At 36.0% G+C, this 23618-nt stretch overlaps 1 protein-coding gene across 3 annotated transcripts in view; it reads left to right on the top strand.

Moving 5' to 3' along the window:
• The window catches only part of LOC149797036 (E3 ubiquitin-protein ligase MYCBP2-like), a 340499-nt gene that overhangs the window by 269121 nt on the left and 47760 nt on the right, over positions 1-23618 (top strand). For all 3 annotated transcript variants that reach the window (XM_089961694.1, XM_089961696.1, XM_089961697.1), the window contains 5 exons: positions 446-511; positions 1824-2063; positions 10722-10871; positions 13385-13485; positions 15479-15629. In XM_089961694.1, the coding sequence (XP_089817820.1) occupies positions 446-511; positions 1824-2063; positions 10722-10871; positions 13385-13485; positions 15479-15629 (708 nt within the window). The remainder of the gene's footprint in view (positions 1-445; positions 512-1823; positions 2064-10721; positions 10872-13384; positions 13486-15478; positions 15630-23618) is intronic.

The raw sequence follows: 23618 nt of genomic DNA on the forward strand, positions 1-23618 counted from the left end.
TTATCCAACACTGCAAATATAGATGTAATTTTAATTTTGTAAATGTTTGTAAAAATATTAATTTGTACAGATGATGATTGAGTCAGACATATGAATATAATAGGTTTGTTTTATCTTATACACTTTGTTTAAAAATATACACTCAGCTGTTATAATTTTAGCTACTTATATTTTACAAGTATTTGATCTTGACATGTAATATTTAAGTCAATAAATTTTGATGGGATTTATTCTTGCACTCTGACTGAAATCTTGAATCACAAAAAATTCACTGCTAAAATATTCTTTGATATGGAATGCAAGAAATCAAATTTAGAGTGACATATTTTAAAATGATGCATTCAAAGTGTGGGGGTATTTTTGTATTCAGTATGTTCAGGTTGTTATTTGAAGCTTGGCAAGATATCTGTCCATTTTAGCAAAGTTTATAAATTTATTGTTTCAGAGCAAAGTGACAAATGTTGTTTTCAACTCTGGACCCAGCAGTGAGGAGCTTAAGAAAGTTAGCCAGGTAAGACTTTGCACTTGTCAGAATCAAATTGCAGTAAAACCAGGTCTGTTCCAGAACTCAAAATTTTGTAGAGAGATCACCCAACCCCAATATTTGAAGAAAGAGGGAGTTTTCTGAATTTAGAAGCTCTTTAATGAATATATATAAGTATGGGTTTCAAAATATGATGTACAGTTTTGTGCATTTCTAATCATCCATCCTAGGTAGACCCTAACAACATTGTTATCATAAATTCAGAAACAAAATGGTATTCCATTTCAGTATCACTTTCACACAAAAAATACATTCTTTCAGATATGGCATATGATTGTATGTACCCATATTGACACAATTTTATAGATACAGCAAATGTATTGATCAATACGATGTGAATTTGCAAGGACAATCAAGCATTAATTACACATTATAGTGCATGTGTATAAAATTGTGTCAATATGGGTACTCCAGTTATCATTTTGATTTGATCCTTTTCCTTGACTACTAAATTTCACAAAATGGTGTGCTAAAGGCATCGTATCTATCCGAGTGTTTTGAGTTTGAGCTTTGTGCTCAAATGATTCAGTAATTTCATTCCAATATTATGTCATGTGCTATATATACTCCTGAACAAGTCAAATCAAATGGAAATGAACATAGACCATAATCTGCGGTCACATAGTATTCTGATAGATCAGGGTCAGTGTTGTTTGTTATAATGATTACTTCTAGCAAGCTGCAGAAACCCAAACATGCCAGCACATTATGCAACAACAGATCTAAGTTTGTGCAGTTCGCAGCTTGATTCAACTTAAAAGTGAATATATATTGTAATACATGAATACATCATGGTCTGTGCTGTTTATTCCAAATATGCTTTGTGTATTATCCAGTTACAGGTCCAAATCTTTTGTTCAAATCTAATTGACCGCTCCGGTGGCCTAGTGGTTAGAGCGTCCGCCTCGGATGTGGGAGGTCGTGGGTTCGATCCCCGGCTGAGTCATACCAGAGACTTAAAAAATGGTACTAACAGCTGCCTCGCTTGGCGTTCAGCATTAAGAGGTTAGTGTTAGGACTGGTCGGCCTGGTGTCAGGATAATGTGACTGGGTGGGACATCATGCTACATGTCTGCGGCATGATGCCCCAGTGCTAGACATCACTATAAACTGCCACATTGCAGACATCGTAGCGATATGACTGAAAAATTGTTAAAGCTACGTTAAAAATCAAAATCACATCACATCACATCACATCAAATCTAATTGTGCCTTTAACATAGGAAAATGTGGTAATCTGTTGACAGTTCCTTAACTGTAACGTTTACCTTCCTTACAGGTGGATGTTGACAATCGGCACATTGGCTGGTTGAGCTGCACAATTGATGACGAGAGTCATCGTCTAGTTCAAATCATCCTTAAAGGACCAGACCACAGTCTTCGTGTACGACAGGTCAAAGTGCTTGGTGAAATGGAGGGTGAGAACATCTACCTTAGTATGTCAAAAAATACACAGCAGATCCAGCAGGACAACTGTGAGGCAGAAACACTCAAGGTCTTTAGGATACTCACCTCACAGGTAAGGCTAGTGTGAATTAATCTATTATCAGACTAGACTGTACTCACCTCATGGGTAAGATTAGTTAATTACTCTGTCATCAGACTAGATTATACTCACAGGTAAGGCTAGTATAATTATTTGCTCATCGGTCTAGATTATGCTCACAGATAAGGCTTATGTGAATTAATCTATCATTAGACTAGGTTGCACTCACCTCACAGGTAAGATTAAGGCTAGTGCGAATTAATCTAATCAGACTACATTGAAGTTAACAATCTTTTGTTTGAGAATTTGTGGATGTTTATGGTACTTTTACTACTACAAAAAGAGATTTAAGTGCAGTACATAAGCTGCAGTGACAAAACAGATATCTGCAGCAGTAAAACCACCATTTTGATAATGATTTTTTTAAAATACAAGATATTGGATCCCATTCTAAGGTATTTTAGAACACTTCAAAATTCTTTTATTTTTGTGGCACTACATAATACACGGTGTCGTAACTTCACAATGGCTGAAAAGTAAGGGCCATTCATTTAAACCACATTATTTATCTTTTAGGTAAAATGTCTTTATTATAAAATCATTAAGGAAGCATATCATTGTTTTTTTTAAAAGAAATATCCCAGCAAGTTCCAAAGTCATGGTCAGGAAAGTAGTGTATGATCCTCCATTGTGGTTTGTACGAAAATCTGTAGTGGCCCTCATAGTAGTCACAGATCTGGGAAATATTAAAGTTTGAGAGCTGATTGTTTAAAAATGTATTAGATCCAATGGTCTTTTTTGTAACATACTCAAGGATACAAATACTATGGTTATACAATACCAAATACTACATGGATACAGTACCAAATAATATGGGGATACAATACCAAATACTACGGAGGTACAGTACCAAATACTACAAGGATACAGTACCAGATACTATGGGATACAATACTAAATACTATACAGATAAAATTAAAATGCTATAGAGATACAATACCAGATACTATGGGGATACAATACCATATTTAATGCCAGAAACTACAGGAATAACATACCAAATAATATGGGGATACAATACCAAATACTACAGGGATACAATAGCAAATACTATGGGGATACGATACCAAACACTATGGGGATACAATAGCAAATACTATGGGGATACAATACCAAATACTATGAGGATACAATACCAAATACTATAGGGATACAATACCAAATACTATAGGAATAAAATACCAAATACTACAGGATACAATACCAAATAATACAGGGATGCATTACCAAATACTATGGGGATACAAAACCAACATCTTTTGCATTTCATAAGTTTGTCAAGAATCATAGTTTTATGATGTTTGTAATGATGTCATAATGAATGAAAGAAGGTCTGTCATGATTTTATGACCAATCCAAGAACTCAAAATTTTTATAAATACAGTGCATACCTGGCTAAAGTGCAATATGCCAATAGAGAGAGAGAACAAGTAGAAAACATGGAGATCCTGTGTATGTGGGATAAAGTCACTCCTTTATAAGATCGATATTGAATATGGTACAGAAAATCATTGGCAAAATAAAAACAGTTGTTTTGAACACTAAAAGAAATCTGATAAGTTTGTTACACAAGCAGAAATTTCTGAAACATTTTCTGAAAATTCTGTACCAGAAAAAAAGTTCTGGCATGTCAGATTTGAACAACATTGAAGCCTTTCAAGAATGAAATCCAGTAATCTTTTTAGATTCTTTGACCATACTAAAAGCCATGCAAAACCTTCAAAATCCACGGAATGTGGTAACAATATTGTTGAGTATATTGATTTCCACCCAGCAATTTGTGATTTTTGAGGTCAGTTAAGAAGCTTTTTAATGATACACCACTTGTGAAGATCTTTCACTTATAAAAAAAGCAGTTTGCATACTAAATTTTGACCTTAAGGATTTATATTTGTTTTTTTACTTTTATTTTCTTTGTTTGGTATCTTTCAAAGAACTTCAGTACTTTACCTTTTATCTTTTAATTTGTGGGACTTTATTATTGCATTTTTTTGCAAAGTTTTATCTTCTTTAAAAGTCTTTGCAATATATACCTTTTCCACCGGCACTGTATAACCAGGATTGTGAAGATGTGCCATTAAATTAAGGTAACCATACATAATTTCATTCATCTTTTGCTATGAAATATATTTTTGGGGGTAACTTATTTTAACAGTGAGCAATGATCACTTTAAGAAACAGTATATGTAACTATTTTGTGAATGATGCATTGAATAACTGATGCTTTTCTTGCAACTGGGACTGTAAAGATAGGGGAAAATAATGCTTGCTCTTTTACGAAGATTATAAATCTATGCAGACGCTTATGGTCACACCTGGGGGGTGGGCTTATTTTGCGTCCCCTCTGTCCAACCTGTTTGCTATAGGTTTCTCAAAGTGTGAGCAGGCTTACTTTTGTACATGGGTTTATCAATAAAGAATGCTCTATTGTTTTGTCCTTTTTCTCTCTTAGCACTGATAACCATATCACTTCGTAAACTTTATACATAGGTTGCCCAATCATGTGGTAATCATCTTTGAAAGAGATGTAGATTTTGGGCCTCTCCTTGGTTTCCTGAGAGGAGTCGTCATATATACAAAAATAGCATTTACAAAAAAACCAAAAACTTTATCTGTTTGAGTAAAGTTATCAGAGAGATGCATACATAACAGACTTTGGGGTACAACCCATGGATCGCGGTTAGGTTTGGGTTGGTAGGTCTGAATATGTAATAAAAATCTTGGAGATGTCATGCCACGCCATAGATGTAGCTCTAGCTGTTCCTTGTCGTTTTTTATTGAAAGGCAGGGGACATTTGCATTTCTGTCCAATCATCCATCACACTTTTGTGTTCTCTCTAACCATTTCATGTGAAAGGATATAAGTTGGTGTGCCTAAACATTTACATGATTAAAAGGTGTGTCATGTAACACATTGGGGCCCCATATTCAGGGGCATGATCACAATTCGCTATTTGAAGTCTTATGTCACCCTTTCCTTTCCACTTTATAACTTTTGAGCCATATGAAATTAAGAATAAAACAGGGTGTCCTTGTGCATCATAAGTAAGGCATACAGGGTTCCCATGCTACCGGGAAGTCGGGTGAAATGGTAATTTTTTCCCGACCATGAAAAGTCCTTGAATTTTGCAAATATTGACCAAACTCAGGAAAAACACGGGTATTTTCCTCCACAACTTAACATCCCAAACAATTACACAATCGAGTCGTAACTGAACTGATTGTGAGTTAAATTCATCGAGTTTTAACGAGAATATTAGGAGGTTGTAGTAATGATCGTTTGGGTGCTTTCCATAAATATATTTGTTGAGACAATCCAAATGCTCAGTGGATTAGATTCGTCTGGTAGACTTTTTGTTTCACAAACAGTTCAATATCTGTATCTTTTTTATATGGAAGGTATGAAAACCAGTCTAGAATCACAAGAGGCAAACATGGTGGCCTTAAATCATAGCTGCTTTGCGGATTGGCTAGCAAAATTAAACGTTGTTAAATTGAGTTATACTTGCATAAAATCGATATAAAAATTATTTATTTTCTCTGAAATTGTGAGCATTAAAATCATTATGCCTTTAATCTGCTGAAAGACAATAAAACTAATGCGTTGATAAAATTTAAGCTGGTACTAGCGATTTCGATTGCTAGTTGCATGAGCACACAGAATCTCACAACCTTCATTTTCAAATATTGTAGAAAAAATTAAATGAAAGTCATATATTGGTTGTAATAAAAATACGAAAATGAAAGAGCACAAAATTCTCTATAGTTATTCCAAGACCAACTTCATGAGTTTTGTTGTATCACGTGACTACCAAGTTGACATGTGCTCTCTCACACACAGAGCATACGAAGCAGGGATCCAGACTACTCTGCTTGATGAATCAGACTGGCCAAGTTTCTTGTAGTTGTTCTCGAAATAAATATGTTGAGAACTATATGTTCTTCCTAGTTTTTACAAAAGGTACCAGACTTTCATTTAATATAATTGAAATTTTGTACAACAACATTAAAAAGGAGTTTGTTGTTGATATCACATGACTATTGGACTTCTGATGTCGTTGTGTGATAGTTGTGAACCATGTGACTATAAACGCAATCGGCAGGTACTGGGTCAGGTTTCATCTATGCCGAGTTTCGTCTAGTCTCTCAGCAGATTAACCCTTTACCTCATAGAGCATAGTGACAAAGTGCAGTACGCTATAAATAGAACACCTGTTACCTAACCGACCGCATACGCATAGGCCTGCCTGTGAATTGTTAAGCAATGTAGTGATGTTACATTTAACAGCAGTTTTAACCATTTTACGTTTTTGGTACACATCTATTATATGTGGAAAAATTTAAGAGTAAAGTCCGATTGTTATAGCTGTGTAATTATTTTTCATGGAAGAATATTTTATGTGCTTTAAAATCGAGAGAGAACTCGTTCACCGTCATGTCAGTCAGGCCACATGACCAACCGTAGCTGCCATTTCCCATACTCGAAATTTTTATTTTTTTCGTCTGCATCTACATCACTAAGTCATCTGAGTTTGATAATCAATAAAAACTAATTGCTGCCTACATAAATATTAGAGCCTTTACTTAAGTTATTGAATCTTTCGTGGTTGTGATTCTAATCGTGAAAACTTCGTAAGTACTGAATGAAATCCTTCCTGTGAACTCTTAAGCAATGTAGTCTATGTTACGTTTAACAGCAATTTTAACCATTTTACATTTTGTGTACACATATATTATATGTGGAAAAATTTAAGAGTAAAGTCCGATTGTTATAGCTGTGTAATTATTTTTCAAGGAAGAGTTTTTTATGTACTTCAAAATAGAGAGAGAACTTGTTCACCGTCATGTCAGTGAGGCCGTGTGACCAACCGTAGCTGCCATTTCCGATACTCAAAATTTACAAGGTTTTCGTGTGCGTCTACATCACTAAGTAATCTGAATTTGATAATTTATAAAAACTAATTGCTGCCTACTTCAATATCAGAGACTTTACCTAATTTATTGAATCTTTCATGGTTGTTATTCTAATTGTGAAAACTTTGTATGTACTGAATGAAATCCGTGGCTGCCATTTTGGAGAGTGGAGATAACGACTCAGTTACTTTAAATAGCAGATATCGACCAGTGCATGAATAGCGATCACGTGATCTGATGTAATTGTCATTCGCAGAAATGAATGTAGTATCTAATGGGGGGTTTTCCCTGAAGGTGGCGCTATGAAAACTAGCTCAAAATGGCTGATGTTTATAGCAGGTGTCAAAAGGCGCTTGCATGCGAATCTTATAAAGGCGTCAAAAGGCGCTTCCATGCGAATGAAGTAGGGGCGTCCAAAGACGCTTGCCTGAGGTAAAGGGTTAAAGACATAATGATTATAATACTTGTCATTTTTGAGAAAATAAATAATTTTCCAATCGATTTCATGCAGCTATAAGTCGATATAACATAGTTTAAATTTGCTAGATCCGCTGGTAAGCAATCTTACGGCGGCAACATATTCCGAATTTTTTGTATGTAATTGTTCTGAACCCACACTCCATCCTAAATGTCCAAATGAGAAAAATGGGGTTGGAATATTTGGAGAAAACCCCGAATTAGAAAATTTTGACTCTCTGAGCTGAACTTTGGTGTGAAACTATTACACAGTGACATGTAGCTTGAAGCATTGGTTTCAGATCTTAAAAAGAATGCAGGAGAAATGGGTAATTGTCATCCCTTTTCTTATATATCAAGAAACGATAAGAGCCAATGTATCAGTACAGGTTTTGGAACTGTTTTTTTGAACTACAAAAAGACAGTTTGATTTTACAGAAAATTATGTCCTTGTTTATACAACAATGTATAATTTTGAAGGTTTTGTCAAAATTTAAATCAATCCTTTTGTAAATGTCTTTAAATGATGGAATTTTTTAACTATATCGTCTTAACAAGTTTATATTGGTTGAAAAATCTTGTTTGAGATTTTATTGGCACACTTAAATTCAGGGTTAAACCTTTTTTGTTACAAGATAAAATTCTAATACTTTGCCTTTTTTGTGGGTTTTTTCATACTGTGATGGGAAATGTTTACTTTGTATAACATGAACATACATTGCTCTAGAATTCATTAGAATTAAAGGTTTGAAAGGAAACAAAATAATTTATTTTCATTATGTTGTTTCCACATAGCAACATACTGCATGTCAGCAAAGTAAAGTTAGGATTTGTATTCTGTACATTGAAATAGCTTTAAATGCCAGTATATAGAAATAAGTCAGATTTGTTTCGTGTGACTCATTTTGTGGTGTTGTACATGATCATCTTTTCCGACATGTTTTGGAGAGTCTTGAAAGAGAAACATCTTCAGATTTGGAAAAGGCATGTTTTATAATCCAAATGTTGTTTAATTCCATTCAGTAATGGTCATATGTTAACCTTAAAAAAATTGATTTCATCCTGGAAAAAAACCTGGAAAAGACCTGAAAATTTATATTTAGAAAAATGTGGGAACCATGTCCATGCTATATTTAGGATTATATCATCAGTATCAAGGTCACAGCTCAGTATTTTATTTTTTAAGTTACACTTTTATTTCTGCTCAGTAACTTAAGAAACATTTGATATTTAGAATGAAACATGGAATAATGATTTATCATGTCTATGAAAGTGTCACATTCAACATAATGGATTGTTGGTCCATTTGATAAAGTCAAGGTCATGTTTTATGTTCCTCATCACATTTTCTTTTTTGCTCATGGCATCACTTGAAATTAAGGTATGTAACTTAGCATACTTATGCTTCATTGGTAGTGGCTATGTTGCATCCCACATTAAGTGTCCAGTTTTGAAGGTCAAGGTCAAAATTTTAAGTTTCTGTTCTAGTCTCTTTTCTACACTTTAGCTTTTTAGTCAGTTGAGATGAATGGATATAATTTTGCATACGTATATATTATCTTTAGAAAGTGTGTCCCACTCTGCTCTATCGGTCCCATTTTCAAGGTCAAGATCATATGTCAACATTGTTGTTCCAATCATATTTTGCCTTATGCTATATATAGCTTAAGAACTTTCTAAGTTAAATGAATGCACTTGGTGTACTTATATATTGTCAAATTTAGGGCCATATCATTAGGTCACAGGTCAGTATTTTTCAGGGGGTGGGGTCTGTTATATAATTGAAAAGCTGCATGAGGTATAGGAATTAACAATATTTCTCCTGTGTTTATCCAGTTTGATGGCATCTCATGTAAATAAGTCAAGGAATCATTATCAGGGATAAGGTCACTAAGCAGTTTCTGTTCTTGTACTCTTATTCCCTCCAATCCGGTTACTTTCCATATTTACAGTTATTCAACAGCTCTACAGTGGTCCCTCTCTTATATGGGAAAGTAGCTTTATAAGATGGATGGCCTTTTTAAGAGGGGGACTAAAAAATGTGAAGATTATATGTAATGTACGTAGTAAGAAAGCTACATATAAACTTCAAAACACTTAATATCTTCATTTAAAAGTTACATTCATTAATAAAGGGTTCTTTCTGTCTTAAGAATAGACTTATTTCAAGTAATTGTTCTTATTCATGACTTAAGCATAAAATATGAGTGGGGTATTGTTTTCATGCACATTGCAAAACCATTCAAAATCCAGTTTGTCTAGGTTCATACCTAAATCTCTTTCCATTTACTCCATTTTTCCATTGCTGCTGAATATTCTCCTTATCTGTTACAATGTTGTTGATTCGAGTCTTTCAAACATAAAATTGTTCAGCAAAACCCCCTCCCCCATGTCAAATAACTTTTACTTTTCTTCTAAGGTAATAAGTCTCTGTTTAACTAATGACATGTTAAAACCTTGTAATGATTTATTTCTGTGTAGCTAAGTGTACAATTCTAACCATGCTTTGATCTTAATAATTATCGTCTGGTCTTAATCATCAAAGGGAAGAACTTGACGGCTGTGTGGGGCACAAAGATCTATCACAACATGTTGTGCCCATTTCCTGTTGGCATTTATAGATAATGATATAATATTAACCTTAGTAGTACATGCAGCTTAACCATCACTGTTTAAAGTATCAAAAACCTGACATCAGGAAACAGACATCAGTAGAGATAATTGGGTTACTTATCATATGAATTAAATGTTGATCTGGACACGTATTAAAATAAAATATGGCCACTTGTGAAAGGAAAATTGTACATATTTGCAATATGTTGTCCACTGGTCACATTAGAGGGGTGTCGGTTGTTGAACACAAACTCACTGATGCCAAGGGATTGTGGTCATAAAAAAGCAGGTGTCTGCTAGTCAAGTGGGTATTTCAGAAAAGGGACCACAGTATCACAAAGTCATTATCGCATGCTTTTAATGATCTCATCAGAGGGAAAAAAGTGACAGAATTTGCTTTTTCAATTATAGTGACTTATGGTTCAATAATCTTGTTTGTATTGTTATCTATGTCAAGAATTATAACTTTCTAAACATGTGTTAATATCCAGTTGGCTGGGATGATTTATAGTTATGCAAATAATACTTGATTTATTTATGGAGTAAATATTTCATGTGTCTGTAAATGATACATGTACAAATCCATATTGATGAGGGTAAGTTTTAAAATTTGCACAGCAATCTGGAAAACATTTCTTATTCTTGCAGGTGTTTGGGCGGCTGATTGCAGATGGAGGCTACGAAGAGAGGAAGGCTCAGCCTGACAGTACAGATGCTGTAGATGGGGATCATGACTTGAAAGAGCACATGGTTGGCATCTTGTTCAGCCGCAGCAAACTCACACATCTTCAGAAACAGGTAAGACAGACAGACACTGCAGTGTAATGTAATGCCATGTAATTCTTTAGCTGTGGCAAACTTATACATTGGAAGAAATGTAAGTCACATAGACTTAGGGAGAGCAGAGTTTCTAGCTGGAGTATTTGAGTAAATAATTATCTTCACGTTAAACAAGACAGATGCTCCAGACACAAGTGTTTCAGATAATTTTTAGATCAGACTGCTAAGAACATTTTCCCCAGGAGTACCACCCACACTTTTGAAAACTACAACCAACAGATCTTGGGGGAACCCCTAGTGCCCAAGTGGTCTAAAGCACTCTCCATTATGGATTACTGCCATCTCACCTCTGTCTGCATGAGTTCGAGTCTCGGATTTGGACAATTTGGGTATGTGAGAAAGCTTGCCAGTAGCTTCTTGTGGGTTGGTGGTTCTTTCCTGGCTTCTTCCTCCACCATTAATACTGGCCACCATGTATAGCCTATCGTGTGCTGAAAAATGACGTTAAACCCTACTACAACAACAACAATAATCAACAGATCTTGGTCTGTGCAGTTTGTTAGGAGTGATCAGTAGAACAAACAACATACATCCTGATATGCTGGCTTATTATATGATGCATAACAGGGTTTATGTTCTTTGCAGTTGGACTCAACTTTTAAGTGAGTATGCATCATTGATAGACTAGTTGTTGTTGTTGTTGTTGTTGTGGGGTTTAACGCCATTTTTCAGCAAACAATAGGCTATGCATGGCAGCCAGTATTAATGGTGGAGGAAGAACCTGGGAAAACCCCAGAAAGAACCACTGACCCATGAGAAGCTACTGGCAAGCTTTCTCACATACCCACATTAGCTGAATCCTAGACTCGAACCCACGCAGACAGAGGTGAGATGGCAGTGATTCGTAACGGAAAGCACTTTAGACCACTCGGCCACTCTGGGCCCCTTGATTTACTAGAGTTTGTTGGAATTGTGTAATAATGGATAGCAATACATGGACTAGACAACTTGGATATGTATGTTAGATGAGATATATTTGCAATTTCTGTTAGTAACATGTTTTTATTACCATTATTTTTTCTTTCACATGTTCAGTCTATAGTGAGAGTTTACCCACTCTATCTCTTGGCCTTCCAGTAGATTATTGCTGCCTCTGTATTTTTCATTTCCAGACTTATAATGCATCATTGTTAAAAATGTCTGAACTCCCATTTAGACCAAGATGTTAATCCTTACCATCTGTAGAGTATATAATTGGTATATATAATAAAGTTCTCTATCTAAAAAAAGTGCTACTGGAGAGCTCTGGATCAGATTAAATATATATTATCTGATATTTAACACAATCTGTGTTTTAGTCAGATAAAATGCTAGACACCATTGAATCTTTATGATTACAGATATCCCAAAAGTGCTCTCTTATTCTCTCTTGGAATTCCATTTTAGTCTTCCATGCATGTATTTCATGCAGGATAGTAAATAGATGACATGCATTTGGTACAATGTCCTCTTAGTTTTGAGGCTTCTTGGAGGATAATGTTCCCAGCACTGACAAAATCGAGAAATTTAGTGAATCTCGGGCATAGATTAATTTTTAAGCTTTGAGCAATTTTCTTTTTAAGGCCACACTTTTGGGGCTAGTCAGACACCTTTTTAATTTCACATATTTGGAAAGACGTTTTCCTGCTTCTTTATAAGGCAGAATTAATTGATATAGTAGTAGCTAATGCTTCGCTTCTGGGTATTCTGTAATTGGCTCTTCATGTTTTCTCTTTTTATTCAAAGTCTCATTTCTCCTGACAACTGTATGTGTAGAAGAGCTGGACAAGAGTACTAATGCACTCTCATATAGATTCATTTGTCTCTCAATGGTTTTGGGATCGTATAAATTGGATTCCCACAGAGGGTCGCCTTCACTTTTGTATGGATGTGTAGGCAAACCCTCCCATCTGCTGGGGTGTCCTAGTCACCCCATCAGTTTTGTTACTATTGTAACTCGTCAGAGGGAATAATACGGGTTGATTCGTTTGTTCAATTGATTATAATAAATCATTGTGTACCTATAATTGGTCTGACACTATAGAGACTGGTAATGGTTCTAAGATTGACAGCCTTGAAAGAAGCTTGTACTAGGCTTTTTGAACTTTACAAATGGACATTAATTCTCCTAGCTCATGGCAGTTTAAGCAACAGGGAAATACCTATAGCAACATGAATTGGACTTGGTTGAGCATTATGTATGGAGTGGAAATGAGTATTGCTATTAATTGGACTTGGTTGAGCATTATGTATGGAGTGGAAATGAGTACTGCTATTAAGATATGACAGGATGTAATTCCGTTCTTTAAAGCATATTTGCTACATTCCAAATAAAACTTCTCATGCACATTTGTCCCTTGTTTGGAGCACTGTTAGACATAAGAAATATGAAAACAGAATTTCATATAATAGCTTTTTGAAATTGTTCTATAAGATGCAGAGATCGTATAGATTCTTCTAATTTGACAGTTATGTTACTTCTAATTGGACAGGTATGTTACCACATTGTACAAGGAATCAGGAAGGAAACCCAGAGGGTGCGTGAGGAGTGGGAACACAGTTTGGGTACCAAGCAAGATACCCAGGAATCAAGGTACAGTCATAGTGCTGTCAGTTACCTCTGACCAGAGATAATCAGAAGAAATCTCTAACTGTAATAAACTATTTTGGAGTCATACATAGAAGATCTCATTATCCCTGTATTTTTTATGAAAAAAAGAATCAAGTTGGGGACTATGTTGCCTTGTTCATCTATATGTCTGTCCATATATACATTAGTAGTCTATCTCACCATTGACAATACAAATTGAAACATTGCGATGTGATTGGAAGTGGTATGTAGATGTGCACAATCATTTTAATTTATTTATATGACCCCCCCCATGGGGTGGAATGGTATTGAAATCTCAAATAATCTCTTAAATATTGTAATCTGAAAGAGCAACATGTATCATCATTAAGGTAGAGGATATTACATATTTAATGAGTTTTACAATTACACCGTCAGGTCTGATAGATGTGCCACAGGGTCATAATTTGGAAATTTAAGATCACTATCCTATAATCAGGTATACATTTAGTGGGCAGAAATAGTTAACTTCATATTTGTATCCAACAAACACCATTGGTCATGCTCCTGGAGAAGGTGACTTGCCACTGGGCCATATCTTGGAAACTATTAAGATTCCCACCATACAACTATACATGCACACCACCGCATATCTCCCTGCTTCTATACTATGCCACTATGGGTATGGCCTGATCTAGGGTCGATGTTGCAGCAATGTATATGTGTATTTGTCTAATCACAGTTAGTAACTGTATCTTACAAATCAGCCTCCTTACCGCTCCAGTGGCCTAGTGGTTAGAGCGTCTGCCCCGGATGTGGGAGGTCAAGGGTTTGAACCTTGATCGAGTCATACCAAAGACTTCTAAAAATGGTACTAACAGTAACAGCTGCCTTGCTAGGCACTCAGCATTAAAAGGTTAGTGTTAGGACTGGTATGCCTGGTGTCAGAATAATTTGACCGGGTGGGTCATCATGACACATGTCTGCAGCATGATGCCCTAGTGCTGGACATCACTTTAATCTGCCACACTGCAGACATTGTAGCAATATGACTGGAAAATTGTTAAAGCTACATTAAAAATCTAAATCACACACTCACACAAATCAGCCTCCAAATTTGTATGGGTTTGTTTGTTGGGAGTCTGATCCCAACTATTCATAAAATAATGAAATTATTGCAGACAGATTTTTCTACAACACATCAGTGTACATTGCAGCCATTTTTAGACACCAGTATATCTTGAGGCTCTTTTCTTATGTTTATTTGAAGAAGGAGCTTTTCAGTGATCTGTACAGCATATTTTGATATCCAGTACAATATTTGACAACTTTGAAATCCACATGGAATAATACAACCCTATGACCGACCCATCAGCATTCTGATTTGCTAGGCTAAATCAGCAGATCAATATCTTGCGTCCAGTCATATGCAACTTTGATTCAGAATACTTTTATGTTTTGGTCATGTGACTCAAGCATATGGATTTATTATATGTCTGTTATGTGATGTATATCTCTCATCATGTGACTGTCATGGTTCAGCAATGTGTCAAATTACAAACTTGACTGATTAATTGACATTGTTCTGAGCAATTTGGATTGCAGTGTAAAATTATATTGATTTTCAGCATTCCACATTATCATTTAGAAGTGTTATGGTACCAGATTGGCCTGGGTTTCTGTAGCATGACTTTACCAGGATTTCAATCAGATTTATCATGCACCTTTATATTGATGAAACCTTGAATAATTAAATTCCCAGCATTCCATGTCATCATTTAAAGGAGCTAAAGACCCTTCGGAGCAAATTGCAGTGAGTAAGGCCTTTGTGATGTACCCATCACTTACTGATTTAAGTCACTACAATTTTGGAATGAATGTGTGCTGCAAAGTTGGTTTACTGTGGTCTGCTTTCAGTGGTCAGTTCAACATTGGCTGAAAATACCAACTTATCCAACTAAATTTGGGGTTTCTTATGAACTTATGCTTACTAACAATGCAGTGTTCTTTGTTGCAGGTATTCTGATGTGTATTGCTTTGAGCTGTTATCCATGATGTTGGCACTGAGTGGTTCAGGAGTTGGTCGGGCTCACCTAGCTCAACAGTTTGGACTTATTCAAGATTTGTTCAGCCTTCTTCACACAGCCACACCTCGAGTCCAGAGACAGGTAAAATGATTCTTAATAAAATGATGAGTTGTAGGTGGGTTGCATTCAGCTGGCTCAGGAGGTATTTTGTTGTTTGGGGTTTAATGCCATTTTTCAGTGAATGAATACAGTGTGACCCCACTATAGCACGCTTCGTTATAACATGAATTTGGATATAATGTGGTCGTGGCGTGGCTCCTGAAATTTCATATACATGTATTTTTCTTGTGCGCAAAAAAAAATTCTTAAAAAGTACAAAAAAACCCCTAAAAAGTTGCTTTGCATTTTGGAGAAGAGATCGCGTATGAATAATGCAAGATGATCGTGGCCTGGCTTCTGAAATTTTATATGTATTTTTCTTCTACATGAAAAAATATTTTTCTCGTACATGAAAAAGTATATATTTTTTCTTCTTAAAAGTAAGAAGAAGAAAAAATGCATAAAAAGTTTACTCTGGGATCATGTAGGTCTTCGCCAATGTCACAAACTTGGATTGTTTTTCCTTATTGGCTGCAAAACATACCATGTGGCTTTTATTATTTGTTGCCGACATTGTTGGCTGTTTAAACTTTTATATACAACCATTGGTTTGGAGTGCCGCAAACTGGCTATAAAATGCACTGAAGTTTATCTATTGTTGCATAGACAAATTCTTTGTCCATACTGACAAACCATCTAAACAGTGCATTGTTATATCATAATCCGCTTATCCTGACATCTGGCATGAGTTCTGTATGTTGTGAAATATCCACTTTTTTGTTGTTGACATTTCTGGTAACAGAGATCAACCGGACGAGGCATTGTCTTGTAATCTATCTTTCATCGGATTTTCGGTCGCTCGCTAGTAAGTAATATATTTACAAAGACTGACATTTGTATATGGATGGTAAGTAAAATTCCTCTTCGTTTCACTCAGAATTAAATCTTTCAGAATGCTTACGTTTTTTGTAATAATCCCTGTCATCACAACACCTGCATCTTTATCGTCCGTTGACCCTTTGTTAATTTTCAGATGCATGCGTGGAAGGCAGCATCACGCTGCTACCACAAATTTTTAAAAAAAATACATCTTACTTACTGGTTTATTCAGTAGGCATGGAGGGACAGTAACTAGAATAGTCTAAACGATGGCCAATTCCTTTTTAAAAATGTACCCAGATAAAATAGTTTGCTGAAATTTCAAAGGAAACAGATTACCTTTGAAGCGACATTGTTGGCTGTTTAAACTTTTATATACAACCATTGGTTTGGAGTGCAGAAATTCAGAGGCCCCATGGAAGGAAGCTGTAAACTGGCTATAAAATGCATTGAAGTTTATCTATTGTTACATAAACAAATTCTTTGTCCATACTGACAAACCATCTAAACAGTGCATTATTATATCATAATCTGCTTATCCTGACATCTAGCATGAGTTCTGTATGTTGTGAAATATCCACTTTGTTGTTGTTGACATTTCTGGTAACGGAGATCAGCCAGACGAATTGTCTCGTAATCTATCTTTCATCGGATTTTCGGCTGCTTGGTAGTAAGTAATATATTTACAAAGACTGACAATTGTACGTGGATGGTAAGCAAAATTCCTCTTCGTTTCACTCAGAATTAAATCCTTCAGAACGCTCACGTTTTCTGTAATAATCCCTGTCATCAGAACACCTGCGTCTCTATCGTCCATTGACCCTTTGTTAATTTTCAGATGCATGCGTGGAAGGCAGCATCACACTACTACCATAAATGTAAATAATATAAAAAAATAAAATAATTTTACTTATTGGTTTATTCAGTAGGCATGGAGGGACAGTAACTAGAATAGTCTAAACGAAGGCCAATTTCTTTTTAAAAATGTACCCAGATAAAATAGTTTGCTGAAATTTCAAAGGAAACAGATTACCTTTGAAGCACCGACCGTTATGAAAACGTACTCAGCAAATGGAAAAATTACCAGTCTCAATCGTGCAATACAGTTATTTGATGTGGCCGCCACAATAAGAAATGGGCATTTGTTTGGTTCTCGAAAGCTGTCCTTTAGTGGTGACTTCAATAATGCATGCACCTTTCATCAAAGAAAGCCGACTACAATCTTTCAATAACAGCAAAGAACTTTTCTTCAAAGGAAGTCAGTACCAAACTTAAATAAAAGTGATGGAATCTGATGGATTTTTGCATTTTCCAATGTGACTGGAACACGTTATCTGTTCTGTGAAAGTTTCCTTTTGTAGGGAAAAAGTTTATGCCAACGGCGCTTTTAACGCAAACCAACTTTTACAGACTTGGAACGTACTTTAAAGTAAATTTGCTTCGTCATTTGTTACGTGATTGTGCGATGTTTTTCCACGGAATTCAGACCAATATGACCTGTTACAAAATTTATGAATATTTTAAAGCTGTGTGTGCATATTTTCGATGGAATCACTTGTATTGTGGATTCAATGTATATCATGAGGTTCGCAGGTGAGTACACGGTGTTGATACTCTATTCATGCTATATGTTAGACATTTATATATAAACAAGATTCACATATATGTACCAATTCATGGTTCTCTAAATAAAGTAAACTATTATATTATGTCTTCTGTTTTCACTACAGGTGTATTTCTCATTTAATATGCATCAATTCAAGATGGTAACTGTGCCAACGAAGCACATATTTTACCGCCCGCATTTATTATCCTCACCCCCACACACAATTTTGTTTTTTGGGGGGGTACATTTTCTTCAGCTAACTGACTTGGTTGCATATAACACGGTTCGGTACATAACGCTGTTGGGTTTTATGGCTCCCAACTACCGTGTTATAGCAGGGTCACACTGTACATGGTAGCCAGTATAACTGGTGTAGGGAGAACCTGGGAAAATCCAGTTAAGAACCACATCCCACAGAAAGCTAATAGCAAGCTTTCACACATACCCACACTGGCTGAGCCCACTCTCATACTTATGTGGACAGAGATGAGAAGCCAGTGATTGGTAAAGGCACGCGCTTTAGAACACTTGGCTACCAGGGGTCCCACAGACAAGTGTAGTTGACATTTCAGTTGATACCGAGCCAAGCTGAGGTTTTGCATCATCCAAGCTCAGCAGTATACACATTTTCAGGACATGTTCCTTCTCACAGCAACAGTGGAGCAGCAGTAAATGACAGAGTGTTGATCTTAGTGGTTCAGACATCAGTTTGGCACATCTGTCTCAAGATCCCTTGTAATTTGTCACACTCAGGGTGTAGAGGAAGGTCAGTTACTGTTTTCTTATTAGAGAACAAAGGGTCAGCAGGTAAAATAATTGAAAAATAGTGAGTAAACATATTATTGGAAAAGGCTTTCTTAAAGAAAATATTGTAACAGCAATGAATGAGGGCTATACATCGTGTGATCTTGGTCTAGAGTGTTTATTTAAAGGATTTGTAGCTTCTGTCTGACTCAGCACTATAGTCATTTTTATGACTTTTCTTCTTTACACAAATGCTTCCAGAATATAGAGGTAAGAAAGTGACTTAGGTATTGGCACCAAGTTTGTCAGCATGGTGTTGCTCTGACCTTTAGCCAAGCAGAATTGTTAAGGAATTGTCAAGACTTTTTCATGCAACTGGAGTATAGAATAGGTAATGAATCTTGATGCAGAGGTGTTTGAGAGAGAAGTAATCCTGTCAACAATTTTGGAAGAGGATCCAGATATATATATACTAGCCAATCATTCTTTGTTCCAGCATAGATTTTATCAGCATATGCTAACTTTATTTTATTTCGCTGACTTTATTTATTTATTTATTTTTATTTTTGTTGTTGTTGACAAAGCTAGTCCGCTAAGCTTTAAATTGAAACTGCCTAATCAAAATTTATTTGTTCCTGGCAAGAGAATTGCTTTCCGTATTTCCCAGAGGTTATTTCATATCAACAAATATCAAATAACTGAAAACTGATGGCATTATAAATTTATAGGTTACTGTATTTGTATAGGAAAATATGAATGAGTTTTTCTGAGCTACACTACACAAGGTGCATCCTTTCACACCAAGTGTAACCTTTTTATTATATACTCATTTTGCTTGTCTACTTGAGTCTGAATAATAAAATGACCACACTACAAGAAATAAAGTAACTGAATAGCTGCTGGATTCCAAAGTAAATTTATTGCCATAATTCAACAAATATACAGTAACAGTATTCATGCATCCATGCATACTTCCCAGCAACCTTTGAACTTGGTAGCATGTCACATGCCAAGTCATTCATTTAAAAGTAAATCTCATTGTGTTGTTCTTAAAATTTAAATTTAGGGTCCTGTTATGAATGGCTGTGCCTTGAAACAACTGTGGAAGGATTTTGTTATTTATTCTTGTGATGGACTGGATTATTAGCAGAGTCAGTTTAGTACAATGTACATGTGGCTGGAAGGGACTGGCCTTGATGCAGCTGCATGTGTACTTGTATTTCAGTTCTGTCATTTGTTTACATTGTTTGCAATAATAAATAGTTCCTAACACATGATGCTATTTTTAGACATGTGTCATGCAGTATGAAGCAGTTTACTGTATGATTCTGACAATGTAAAGTAAATGGAGAAAAAGATGAGCATATGTTAATTATAATATTTGATGGATGATTTTGGTATTAAGTAAATCAAAGAAAATTGTGCAAAATAGTGAGTAGTTAATCTTCATGAACCATTTAAACTTTCAACCTCAAAGATATCAAAACTAAATCTGCCATGATTTGTTATTTTTTTTTAAATTTTGACCATGATAACTTGGTTATGACCCAGAAAAATAGAGACCATCTTTTCAATAAAACTAAAATGAAATGAAAAACTAAAATGAAATGAAACTAAGATGTATTTGTGGCACACATATTTATATGTTTTCATTCTGGCATAATTCTGTCACTAGCTTGATCCATTTCTCAGGCTAAGTTTGGGTTTTGGCACACTGTTGATAATGTTAAACAAAAGTAGAGTGTTTTTTGCTCACTTGTATCAAGCATTGACAACTTTATGGTGAAATCTTGGTCAGAGTTGTTGCTCTAATCAGTCTGCATCAAAAAAATTTTATGTCACATGCAATCAGCTCTAGAACGAGTCAGCATAGTCGGGTGTACTTTGATGTGAATATTGTTTTATCTAGATGAGTCGTTCAGAATTTTTGTCTCATCTACTCCATTTTGAAAATACAGAGTTATGGCCCTGAAGATTAACATCATATATTTTGCCTGTAATTTTGCTTTTATTGTCTTTGAATTAATTGTATTGCATGTGTTCTGTATCATGATTTAAATGGCCATGACCCCTCAATGTACATCTTTGAATTAATTGTATTGCATGTGTTCTACATCATGATTTAAATGGCCATGACCCCTCCATGTACATCTTCTCCTGACTTCAATTCCCAAGGCAATTTACTGTGTGTAAGGTCCTGCAAAGCATATTCTTGTTTGAATGTTTTCTTTTATGCATGCAACACTAATAGATGTAGTTTAGACATAACTATCACATATCACCTGGGAGATATAATCAGCTTTGATTGCATTTTAGAAATGTGTAATTTTTTTCATGAGTATGAAAAAAGCTTACAGTTATTCAAGCAGCAGGGGGGGCGAATCGGACATTTTGTCCAATCGTTATTTTGCTTAATTATTACTTTCTGCAACTCAACGATCTAGTGTCGTCAGCGCCTGGTAAAAAAAAAACGACGACGTCGTTGGGGGATCGTCCAAACGTCATTTGGTTTAATTAACACCTTCTGCGCGCCGATCCCCAGCGTCGTCAGCGTCCGGTAAGCACATCGACGACCGCGTCGATGTCATCGCCCCCCCTGCTGCTATGATCTTACAAACAGAGTGATCACTAACTCCTCCTCTTGCAGATCAATTAGGTTATTTGACTGATCGGTAAGTCTGAAATTAATTCTCGTTAAAAACCGATCATGGCATCGCATATAGACCGGATTAATCGGACTCTCAATGATCAAAAATCCCGGAGGGGCTGTTGGTGAAAACGAATAAAGGATATACCCCTGTTGAGCTTGATTTGATTGCTTGGTATCCACCTGATAACTCCCTTCGATAACATCACACACTAGATTGATCGCTATCACTGATGCGATATTTACGTTGTATGGAGCAATATGCCTACCACCATCTCCGTTATCGTGTCTGAGGATAGTTGATGGGGGGGTGTCCGCGGGTGGATTCTCAGGCCATCCTAGTATGGTTCTTATTGAACTGTTATAAATATCAACCATATACCCCGGTGTGCTTATTTCAATCGTCGACGATAACGTCGGTTCATGAACCGTAATAGCGATTTTTGATTCCTTTCCTGTGATCGATTTTATCCTGCGTTGAAATTCTTTATTGATTTGTTCTATTTGGTATGACCCAGTTGGTATTGTAACCTCCTCCCAGTTTGGGGTCCCATCGGGTTTATTTGTCCGTGCAAAAACCAGCGAGTTATTAGGTTGTTGTCCGTTAAATGCGTCCGCTCGGATATTAGGCCAACTGTGATATACTCGCAATTTTGCCAGCGCTATTTCCTTTACTGGAACCGGTGATGGGAAGTTCACACTGAATTCGGGTTTCGTTGATGTTATCGATATCATACTTGTTTGTACCGGAGTGGTGTTCTCCGCGATCCGCTGAAGTAATTGAGACCCTTCGGGGTTCAGCGACATTATTATTATTCGTTGTTTTTAGTGTCTAATTTTAACAACCAGGTGGTTTCGGCTTCCAGTTGAAAATCCTCGATTTTTGACATCGCGGAGCTATATAACTGGACCATCGTGGAGAATTCAACATCGGATACGAACAAATTATCAATCGATAACGAGATCAACCCGGATAATTTCGAGTATGCGTCGGATACTATTTGATGTTTTACTGTATACTCGTTGAGTTTTTTCTGAAAACACGATGATATCTTCCTAGTGATTGCGTTGGCAACTCCAGCAACTGTTGTCATTGCGGAGACAGCGATTGGAACAGCGATCGGGGTTATCGTGGTCACCGTGGATAAAATAACACCGGCGCCAGCTACTATACCCGACACCGAGTACACGACCGCGTCGATGGCGGTTATTTTACGACGGTATTTTTTTATTTTTACACGGTATTGTTCGGAAAGCGTTTTCAAGTTCGCGGAAAATTCTTTTGCGGTATCGAATCGATATTGATGTGACGTCGGTGATACCTCTGATTCAACTTCCTTGGTGGTCATTTTTATTTTAAAAGAGCTAGTGTTTTTAATTACTTAGATTCGCTGCAAATTCCACATACCATGTAATGTTTGCCCGGGCTAGATTTCTATCAACGGCATAAATTGTAAACTGTTCAGTTGCGTTCTTGTCTATAATTGTTGATATTGTATTGTTAAACCCGGATGAACTCGACGATAATATATTAAACTGCATCATTGAAATCAGTGTCAATCGATAAATGCCCTTAACAGTTGCGGTGATATTTACTGTATTCTGTGTAGGAGTCCAATCGAATGATCCATGCCGAATTGTGTATACTGTGTTGATGATGTTCTCATGAGGGATTTTTATTTTTTCAAATTGCTCTGCTACTCTCGGTAGCCCGTCTTTAATCGCTTCAACATCAGTTCTGATTATTCCTACTTCCTGCCAATGCGCGTCTATATTATTCTTGTTCGCTGCAACATTAGTTTTGATTGTTTCTATTTCCCGTGTATTCTCGGTCATACTTTTTTTGTTTGCTGCAACATCAAGTTTGATTGTTCCTATTTCATATGTATGCACGTCTATACCTTTTTTGTTCGCTGCAACATCAGTTTTGATTAATCCTATTCCCCGCCAATACGCGTCTATATTTTTTTTGTTCGCTTCAATATCAGTTTTGATTGTTCCTATTTCCTGTGTATGCGTGTCCATATTATTTATGATCGTTGTAACATCAGTTTTGATTGTTTCTATTTTCCGTCCATGCGAGTCTACATTATTTATGATCGTTGCAACATTAGCGCCGATTATTTCTATTTCCCGTTCATGCGCGTCTACACTC

Source organism: Sinohyriopsis cumingii, chromosome 6 (genome assembly GCF_028554795.1).
Source record: "Sinohyriopsis cumingii isolate HCF-2022 chromosome 6, ASM2855479v2, whole genome shotgun sequence".
In the NCBI taxonomy this organism is placed as follows: Eukaryota; Metazoa; Mollusca; class Bivalvia; order Unionida; family Unionidae; genus Sinohyriopsis; species Sinohyriopsis cumingii.